General features: G+C 39.6%; 2 protein-coding genes across 8 annotated transcripts; one reads left to right on the top strand and one right to left on the bottom strand.

Annotated features, from left to right (window-relative positions):
• Positions 1–521: 521 nt before the first annotated feature.
• si:ch211-116o3.5 (uncharacterized) lies at positions 522–5,625 on the bottom strand. Of its 7 annotated transcripts, XR_014117958.1 has the most exons (6): positions 5,214–5,625; positions 4,271–4,929; positions 3,747–4,052; positions 3,068–3,560; positions 2,730–2,783; positions 522–1,829 (listed from the first exon to the last, which is right to left on the bottom strand). XR_014117958.1 is itself a non-coding variant. In XM_081700505.1 (5 exons), exons 2-4 carry the CDS (start codon positions 4,677–4,679, stop codon positions 3,073–3,075), a joined length of 1,203 nt encoding a protein of 400 aa, XP_081556631.1. In that variant the 5' UTR covers positions 4,680–4,929; positions 5,214–5,625; the 3' UTR covers positions 522–2,783; positions 3,068–3,072. The 7 variants fall into 7 exon arrangements, 5 of the variants coding, with proteins under 5 accessions (XP_081556631.1, XP_026873363.2, XP_026873364.2 ...); XR_014117957.1 differs by having other exon boundaries at positions 2,730–3,560; XM_081700505.1 differs by having other exon boundaries at positions 522–2,783.
• A 295-nt stretch (positions 5,626–5,920) lies between these two features.
• On the top strand, positions 5,921–9,641 carry trappc6bl (trafficking protein particle complex subunit 6B, like). The gene is made up of 7 exons (XM_027017572.3): positions 5,921–6,019; positions 6,278–6,411; positions 6,602–6,669; positions 6,853–6,970; positions 7,056–7,139; positions 7,514–7,607; positions 7,726–9,641. Exons 2-7 carry the CDS (start codon positions 6,322–6,324, stop codon positions 7,755–7,757), a joined length of 486 nt encoding a protein of 161 aa, XP_026873373.1. The 5' UTR covers positions 5,921–6,019; positions 6,278–6,321; the 3' UTR covers positions 7,758–9,641.
• The last annotated feature ends 207 nt before the right edge of the window (positions 9,642–9,848 follow it).

Raw genomic sequence — 9,848 nt, 5'->3', positions numbered from 1 at the left:
CTGGATGATAAAGGATAAATTATATAACTAAACACAAGAACCATGCGTTTGACTGCAGTCACATGAATGATACATACCTTGGAAGGTTTAATTGGATGAGTACAATGAAATGGTCTATTTAAACTAACACAGAGATGAAGTTATAATGTGATAGCAGTGTGTTTATAGGTTGCATTTTTATTACTGTAGCCATTTTATTACTCAATAATTGTTCCTGCCTTTGCTCTCAGCAGTTCTAAGACAGTCCTCAAAGACATTTTACTGACCTAAATAACTAGCCTACTTTGCTGATTCTCTGATACTGAAAGCATGTCTGTATTTATTATATTTTTATAGGCCTACTGGATGTTTAAGACCCAGTATTAGCCTGCTAGTCACAACTGGTAAACCATAGTTCAGTGGTGAACTCTCAGTGATGCTCTTGGACAACCATGTTTACCTAAATCCATAGCTAGCCATTAATAAGCTGTCTTACTTTAATTGAAACACCCACCCCAAAACATAAAAATATTACTGTAAACATCGTAAGAGCAAATTTTATTTATAGCAATTTTCCAATGGTCTGCTTTCCAAGATAAAAGTAAATTGGTATATTGGGAAAATTTACTCTCAGACAATTATACATCAAAGCTTTGACCAGAACCAGCACTACATACCTGGCTCTCGTTTTCCACTTCAAGCACTTAACTGGTCATCAAAATAGAATAAAAGTAGAGTCTCCAAAGAACAAAGAACAAAGACTTCAGAAGAGTGAATAATCATGACAGGTAAAAGTTCTACAGAGATAGTTACAATAGAGTTCTTTCAACAGAGTAAGCAATTGTAATAACTGGCAGCCTAATTTGAGCAATGCAGTACAACACACCCACTAATCACAGATATGTTTACCAGTACTGGTTTTAAACTTTATTTACTTTGTTGGTAAACAAGCCAAATCATGTAAATAAAAACAAACAAGAGGGCAAGAACATATTAAAAAACCTGTCATTAATCCAGTGAAATACAGTTGTATTTATATGGGCCTTCTACAAGAAATGGCAAAAAACAAACAAAAAACAAAATATGTACAGACCCCTAATGATCTAAAGAAAAGCCCCTGAGATTCTACATTAAGATAATAATTAACATAATGAAAAGGACTGTACATCTACTAATTTCAGTTTTAATTGGGTATTTGTTTATTTGTTTTGTTGAATACAGAAGTAGATGAGTCTGTTAATTCAACTGGAAAGAAATATAAATTTATGAATGGTTCGTTTAACAGGTAGATGAAATAAGATAATATTACTTATATAGAATATGTACCAACGTGTGTGTGTGTGTGTGTACTGGTGGTTTTAATTAAATGCCACTGACAGCGAAAAAACCCAAAACAAAACAGAAAAGCTTAATTAAAAATGTGTTTCACGTCTTCTCTCAAGCAGAAAGTGAGACAATCCTGAGAGGTGATTGCGAATGTCTGAAAATATTAATATATAGACAGTAACATGTTTTTTTTACCAGTTTGATTTTAATTTCTGAGGTGACAACAAACACCGATTATAAACTTCTTTTAAAGAAACAGTTTAAAAACTGCAGTTTTGCTCAATCTTAGATTCATGCTCCCATGACAATCACTGCTTACTGGACTAATACTTGTTATTTGATTTAGTAAAACTACAGTAGTCAGTGAGTAAATAAATAAACACAAACAAACAAACAAACAAACAAACATAAATAACCAACCCACCTACCCTCCCTAGGGGAATAAGTCACTTGAAAATAGTGTAGAAGGTAACGGAACTGCTGCCTTGTGAACATCTTAGTAGTGGGTCACCCAAGTATTCTTTCTGCAAGGTGTAAGAAATGTTTGTCAGACTGTACTAAAGCAAATCTTGCCATTGGTACAATTATTTTAATAAATAAATACTTTAAATAAAACATTTAAGTGTTAGTGTAAAAATTAAGTAATGTAGTCTTAAGATAATCTTTACTAAGATCTTAGGTGCTCAAAGTAATTGACAACAGTTCTAGTTTTAACAATAACTATCTACATGTTCAAGTACTGTTGATGTTATTGTATACAAACCATAAAAAGAGGAAAAAAGCAGCATATCTGAGTTCAGTTTCTCAGCATATCACACTGATGTGATCATTTACTCCCCTTAATTTTACTAGATTTGTCATTTTTACAGAGAGATGTTTGCTGAATACATAAGTAGTGTATAACCATTCTGTCCATTTTTTAACTTGCCCTCCCTCAAAGAAAACACCAGGAAGGGGCTTGTTTACAAACACTTAACACGTGCAAAACATGCAACAGGACATGAGGGGCGCTGTGGGCGTGAGGGGCACTGTGGGCGTGAGGGGAGAGGGCCAGCACCAGGCTCTGCTATAGCACTGAAAATAACAAATACATTTGCATGTCTGTTTTGTGCCATCGTTAAAATATCAGACCACAATGGGTTTTAGATGTTGTGCTAGACAAATGTGGCTCTCAGACAACTACTGGGAAAGTCCCACGACTTCCTGAACTTAGCAACACTCCTCTGCCCTCCCCAATTTCCATGGACTTCCTGTTTCCCTGAGCGCCACTCTCATGAAGCACTCACGACATGCATTCGCCAGAAAGGGCTCTGCATTTTGTAATGCTACCCTTAAGACATAACAGTCTTTGTGCACCCATAAATAGAATCCATAATATTTATTGACTTTTGTTTTCTTCATAGACCAAATATTCTGAGACTTACTGTGATTGACAGATAATGAAGAGGCTATTATCATTCCATGATGATCTTCTAATTCTAAGTCATTCAAAATGAAAATAAGCAACATGTATAAATTAATTATGAATTTTGGAAGTTATCTTTACTCATGTTAGCAGGTAGGCCACAAGAAGTGCTAACAGTAAAGTTTTAATGAAGTTCGTCATATAACTAGGTATATGAAGAACCTAATTCTTAATTCTTCACACAGCCATATTTAATAACTAAATAATATAGTGAATGTAAAAGGACAAAAAAAAAAAGTCTGAAGATAACATCTTCCTTTTGGCCTCTCAATGCCCAGGATGTGCCCCCGTACTCACATGTGCTAACAGAGCCCATTCTGCAAAGCACCATTCCTGGGAGAGGAGGACAGCAGGTCTGAAGGTGGCAGGCTGGAGGAGCCTGGTCTGCTGGTGGCCTCAGCCTCACTGCTCACCTCCCCCTCAGCAGAAGGTGACCTTTTGTGGACCTCCACGAGAGAAACCCTCCAGGGGGGAGCGGTGGGCTCCGCTGGTGGGGGTCTGGAAAGGCGAGGCTGGAGTGTCTGGTGGCTCTCCACACCCTGGAGGATGCGCAGCAGGGCTTCCTGGACCTTCTGGCTGGCTGAAGTGTCACTCTCGCTGGGTTCCGGAGTGGGCTGGTGCTGCTGCTTGCAGGTGAGGCTGGAGAGTTGCTCCAGGACCTCGATCTGCCGGTCCATCATGCCCAGCATTCCACAGTGGAAGGCCTTCTGCTCAGCCAGCTGCTCCTCCAGCTGCTGGTTCAGAATGGTGAGCTGTTGTAAAATCAGGCCACAGGTGTCCTCAGACGTGCCTGTAGGAAAATATAATTCAAATACATTACAGATTTGTGTTGATTAAAACCATCTTTTGCAACTACAAAAACTGGATACTGATAAAGGTCTAAAGGCAATAATCACAATCTACATTAAAACATAACAAAAACAGGTTCTATTCATTGCAGTCTTATGTCAACAGTGTGTGTTAACCAGACACTTGCCTGCAAAATTGTTTTTGTTGTTTCCAGTGCCCTCTGTATTTCCATGTAAAACATGACTTGGGCTAAGATCTGCCTGGGGCTCAGTCTTGACAGTGTAGAGGTACTCTCCAGACAATCCCAGTGTCATGACCTCATCGGCACCGGCAGCCCAGCCAGACGGTTCAGTGTTGGCCATGTCCTCTGGGTTCATTCCCTCATCAGCACTGGCTTCTAGCTTAGCTGCAATGCTCTCAGTTTCAGACTCAAGTGAAGATGTTCCAGCAGGCCAAGGGGCTAGAGCACAGCACTGGCCAGCATCACCTAAAACTGCAGTGAGACAAAGCTGAGTGGTGAAACATACAGACCCGCAACCACAGTTTTAACGGCATTCATCTCAGTTTTACAGCAAATCCCCAAATTATCAGACTTAATGCAAATTATAATGCAAAAGTGTAGGAGGCATGCAGTGAGCTTTTAGTGATTACTGACAAAATAAAGACATTACTCCATGCATGGAAGCAACGACAGGCAAACAGGAGCAGTACTGTTTATGTGATCCTCCACGTCCGCCTCCCCTGCTGGGCCTCGGCCGTCGCTCGGCCCTCCTTCTTCAGGGCCTCCCACCCTGGACCTGCAGGCCAGCATGCGGTCTAACCTGCGAAAGTAGCGGAAGGCCTCCATGGCGGAGAGCCGCGCTGCAGGGCTGCGGTAGCTCGCCAGTTTGATTTTCCGGTACTTGTGCTTGAGGCTTTTCCAGCGGTTGCGGATCTGGTTGACGGTGAAGTGCACGTCGCGTTTGGCCAGGGCCTGGCGCAAGCGGCGGAAGTGCGAGTCATTGCGCTGTCGCTTCTTGTCCAGCTCGCGGACCAGGTCCAGCTGCTCGATGAGGGTGAGCATGGCGAATGTGTCTGACTCAGTCCACCACTTGTTGGGCCTCTTCTCACTCAGACTCATGGTCTACACCCGTAAGTAGCTGCCCATTGGGTACAGAATCTAATAGATGTGCATTTGAAATATAGATCAATAGCTAACCATTTTAGTTATGTGATTCTAACTGCTGTTGATGAACTGGTCACTAATGGTACACCATTAGATATCTGCCAACAGTGTAGGACAGAAGAATTCAGATCCCAATGTAGGACACAGGCAATCAGATCCCAGTCCTCAGGGTCCAGGTCCTACAGGTTTTCCACCTTCCCTTTATCTAGGAGTCAGGGATGATGACAAAGTGGACAACCAGTTACATTAATTATTTAATCAACTACAAGGGATTACAAAATCCAGGACTTGAATTCTAAGTACAGACTTGAATCCCACTGGTGTGCAATATCACGATTTTAGCATGCTTGTTAATGCACTGTTTATTATTTTTATGGATGGTTAGCCAATAAATCGTTCACTTATTATCTAGGTATCACAAGATTCATGGCTCAGTTTGAAGTGTCAATCATCTCATTTGCTTTAACTTGTGTGAATAAACAAGCTTACCTGAAACATCAGTTTTCTACCCGAAACTATTCTGATATTGTCAGACATCCATGGTCTTAGTATTATAACGTAAAGCGGCTCACGTCCTACGCTTTTTAAAACTCTGACTGAGGGACACCTTAACACACCTGCTCTGTCGCTGGTACCTGTGTTAGAGACTCAGTCATTATCAGAGCTAGCTTAGTTTAGTTTAGCTAGCTAGCTAGCGTTCATATAACCCTTCCTGCAGGATTTATTTCTAGTCATGGTTATCAGATAAGTAGGAAGCTGCTTGCCTACATGTGCTAGAATAATCATTCGCACTTTGTACTGTAGCTACACATTTTATGACCAACCTATCGCCAGCTGCCTCTAGCTATGCTACTCATCCAGACACAAATACGTTTACTTCTGTAACCTGCAGTTAGCCATTTTGGATTAGCAATTTTTCTACTTCGTCTGCTTGTTGACAAAATATCTGAAGAAATAAACACTGCCACCTAGCGACAATATCGGAGTCAGCAAGTCTTCTAGGTTAGCCAACTCTTGGACGGTGCTTTGTTTTAAGATCACAGCTACGGACCAAGAACTTTAATCATACTGTAACAAAAAAAATTAATAAAAATAAAATTAAATAAAAATATCAAGAGTATTATATCCATAAGCCTTTAGGGGCTTTCCGCTCAGCAGGAATAACTCCCAACCCCTAACATAAGGTGGCGGTAATAGAAAATGTTTATAGTTCAAGCGTCTCAAACAAAACATATAGCTTTATTTTGAGAGAAGCTAGGTTCACTACGGTGTTTGCTCTCTCGTACACATTATAAGTAAGTTTATTTCACCGTGTGCATTCTTTTGTCGATATATGTTCATGTTCCGCATACATGTGATTTTTGGACTAACGTTATATTGTTTATAGCTAGTTGTAAGTTGCCACTTCCACTGTAGGTCAGCAGTAGCAGTGCTGTGTATGTGTACGAGAGCTACTCAGTGGACAGCTCTAAATGAACCTGTAACTGTACCTTTACAGACAGACACGGCCAGAGAAAAGCGCCCATTACTCATCTCTAAATGTACCTTTACAGACACGACCAGAGGAAGCTGGCCGGCTTGGGCGAGCTCACTAAGCATGGCAGACGACGTTCTCTTCGAGTTTCTTCACATGGAGATCATGTCTTATGTTTACAAGGAGCCCAGAATGCGGGACGATCCTGATACGGTAGCGTTGTTTGGCTTGGGATCAGCCAACTTTAAACGTCCTCAACGGTCTGAAACCTCTCGTTATAAAGTACCTGTTAGAGGTTCCTTTTTAAAAAACATTGGTTTGGCACAAATTATAACAGTAAGGGCATCGTCTCGCTTCTCTACATCTCTACTTCTTGTTTACGGGAGCTATTTTCTTTTCAAAGGAGAGAGTGACAGGTTTATCCATACTAGAAGGAATGGGCTTCAGAGTGGGACAAGGCCTAACAGACAGGTAAACATCAAAGGCTTGCTTACACGTTTCCTGTTATCGTAGTAATAGATTATTTAGTTACAGACTTTTCCAGGAGGTGGCGCAAGAAAACAGCCATAAGAGTCAGTGATTCCCTTACAGAGAAGCATGTCCTCCCCCCACGATGAAATAATGCATGAAAACTTTTGATCTTTTGCTAACAAGGTTTACAAAAGACTACCCCACCTTCAAAGATGAACTGGATATTATGAAATTCCTCTGTAAAGATTTCTGGTCCAGTATCTTCAGAAAGCAAATTGACAACTTGAGGACCAACCACCAGGTCTGTCATTTGACTTCAGAAGGAATCAAACACATATTTGACACATGTGAAGCATTTATTTTGACAGTGATTTGTTTTTCTACAGGGTACATATGTTTTACAGGATAACACATTTGCACTGTTAACTCAAATCTCCAGTGGAAAGCAGCACCTTGAAGAGGCTCCTAAAGTAAGAGTGTGATATATTCATACAGCTTCCACTTCACACTTTATTTGTCCTTTCTACCTTTTATTTACCTTGTACTCACCAAACACTTTATTAGGGTTTAATAAAGATTTCGACTGTAGCCTGTCTCCCATCCTCTACTGTGTTCATCACTGGTCCATAGAATCACTGCTCTCAGCCCAGCAGTAACACGGACATGCTTATGGTTATTGCGCTGGTAACTACAAAGTGTACTTAATAAACAAGTGTTCTTAATAAAGTAGGAAGTGAATGTAGGTGCAAAAGAAAACATTGTGGTTTTTAACCGAACAAAACGTAATGCTAAAATCTTCATTAAATATTATGGATGAAAAGCTGTCTCTGTTTTTGTCTTCTAGTATTTGGCATTCCCCTGTGGCTTGTTGAGGGGAGCTTTGTCCAGTCTGGGCTTGGAGAGTTTGGTGTCTGCTGAGGTTGCTTTGATGCCCTCAAGTGAGTTTCCACTACCATCATAAAGAACTTGCACTAAAGCCCTATACATACACATACACATACACAGAACACTGTTAGTACTTTTGCAGTAAAAATAACATACTTTCTTTTTTTTCAGGCAAATTTCAGGTTGTAATTCAGAAAACCTAAAATGGACAGAAACACACATCGACAGCTTTTGGTGTTTTTCCTCCAGGTCAAAATAAAATGAATGTAAATGTACAATAGGTCCGGAGCGTTCACAAAAGAGAGTGTGGTTACAGCGTATATTTTTGAAAAAGTCATGTTTGTCATTTTTCAATTTTGCAGACAATGTGACACACCAGTTTGTTACACATACACTTTGATGCTTACACTGACGAGGCTGGGGTGGACTAGTAAAATCTGTAGCAAAAAAGGAAAAAAGACTAAGTAGACCTTCAAGTGAAAGTAATATGTGATGATCACAAAACGTTTCTTCAAATTTAGCTCACCATTTGATTTCAGACAATCAGCAGAAACTCCACTCTTCAGATAGCCTTTACTGAGATACAAAGTAAAGCTTTTGGTTGTTGTTGTTATTACCTCTAGCATATTTGCCAAATTAAAAGTCTTGTGTTTTCTGCACATGCTGCTCAACTCATCCTGTGTTCTTTGGATTTCATGCTGTGTGGAAGTGAGGCAGTGACAGCGGAACACAAATGTTTGCCAAATTGTTTGAAGTTTACTCCTCTACCTCCATTCTACACAATTTGCTGCCAAAAACAGAGATTTTAAATGAGTGAAAACTGTGCACTTTATACTGTAGGAGGGAAAAACAATGAGAAATATTTTCATTACACTCTTCTCCAGTGCCATTCTTTATTGTTTTGTTTTTATATGTGTAAGCGTTGCTGGTTCAGAAGCAAGTCTGGTGATTATTAAAACAAGTAGAGCCTTATGTTATAACTGATTATAACTGCTGTGTAGACAATACAACAACTGCACTGTAGCATTTATCTCTTTGGCAGGGCTAATTATTTTTGGTTCTCTGATACTTCAGCAGATCCAGTACATGGTAGAGAGGCTCTCGTGAATGTGGATCAGAGCTCTCTGCCAGCTGAGCCTGTTCACATCATCCCTAGAGGACCAAAAAACTTTAGGAATTAAGTAAATGAGAATTTGGATGTTAATGGTCATAAATATCTTAGATTCTCAAGTCTACCCTATTCTTCCTCTCTGTTCTTTGGCCAATGTTAGCTAAACTACGGTCATACTGATTTATTACTACCATGAGATTTGTTTGTTTTTGTGACAACCTTTTGATATTATAAGAAACAAACAACTACAAGGACTAGGCTCGACAGCTAAAGCATACACACATACAAATAAAAAAACACCCTTGTTCAGACTCTTTGAAGATCAATTTTCTTTGCTATAAACAATTGTTTTCAGCCAGAGATTGAGCTGTGATCCTTCTCTGTCTGCTAATGCCTTTTTAAACTGCTTGGGGTCATTTGTTGTTTCTACTCTTTTTAAACTGCCTTTTTTATTATCTGGATTTACTTTCTTGTAGTGTGAGCTTTTGGAAACACACAGAAATGTGTATTTGTTTAGCTATATTTTTGGCTGGACTATATCTGTCCTTGCTGGAATACCTGAATAAAAAGCTATGCAATTTCTGTAGAAGTGTAACTAAGTTATTGTATTCTTAATAAATAAAAAGTCAGGGGAGGTTTTTTTTTTAAATTATTTTTGTACCTACATAATGACATGAACATAAGTAGTATATTCTCTGATTTTCAGGTATAATTCTCCAACTGGTACCACACCATGGTTCTCAACTCATATATTAAGTTCATTCTTTTTTATACAAAATATTACTTGCTTTTATTTTTAAATGTGACACTATCCTTTGAAGTGTTTTCCACAGTGTAAACCTGTTGGTTTTGATGCTACACATGTAGGTTACTCACAGGGTCTGTGGGGGTGGAGCTGTCCAGGCAGAGAGTCTCTCTGTCCTGCATGTCACGCTTGTAACTGATGGTCAGCTAATAAAACACTTTCCTTTCTCTCTGCTTGTCTCAGTTATCTGATGGAGAACACAGACAAAGATTTTGGTTGAATGATCCTGAGCTTTTTTTTAGCAGTGTAAGTGCTGGACAATATCCAGCTGCTTTTTGTTTGTTGCCATTTACACACTGGGACCTCACAAAACATAAGACTAAACAAATGCGGACATCGTCAGTTTCTGAATGTCTCATAAGAAGTGAAGTGCTCTCT

This window comes from Electrophorus electricus, chromosome 17 (assembly GCF_041902795.1).
Source record: "Electrophorus electricus isolate QZ-2024a chromosome 17, ASM4190279v1, whole genome shotgun sequence".
NCBI classification, from domain to species: Eukaryota; Metazoa; Chordata; class Actinopteri; order Gymnotiformes; family Gymnotidae; genus Electrophorus; species Electrophorus electricus.
This window is presented reverse-complemented; position numbering and strand designations above follow the sequence as displayed.

Coding starts and splice junctions, on each gene's coding strand:
- si:ch211-116o3.5 (XM_027017561.3), bottom strand. CDS start 4,679: ATGAGTCTGAGTGAGAAGAGGCCCAACAAGTGGTGGACTGAGTCAGAC. Junction 4,053..4,270: donor CGTGGAGGATCACATAAACA/GTACTGCTCCTG, acceptor GTCTCACTGCAG/TTTTAGGTGATGCTGGCCAG. Junction 3,561..3,746: donor CAACAAAAACAATTTTGCAG/GCAAGTGTCTGG, acceptor ATTTTCCTACAG/GCACGTCTGAGGACACCTGT.
- trappc6bl (XM_027017572.3), top strand. CDS start 6,322: ATGGCAGACGACGTTCTCTTCGAGTTTCTTCACATGGAGATCATGTCT. Junction 6,412..6,601: donor TGCGGGACGATCCTGATACG/GTAGCGTTGTTT, acceptor TTCTTTTCAAAG/GAGAGAGTGACAGGTTTATC. Junction 6,971..7,055: donor ACTTGAGGACCAACCACCAG/GTCTGTCATTTG, acceptor GTTTTTCTACAG/GGTACATATGTTTTACAGGA.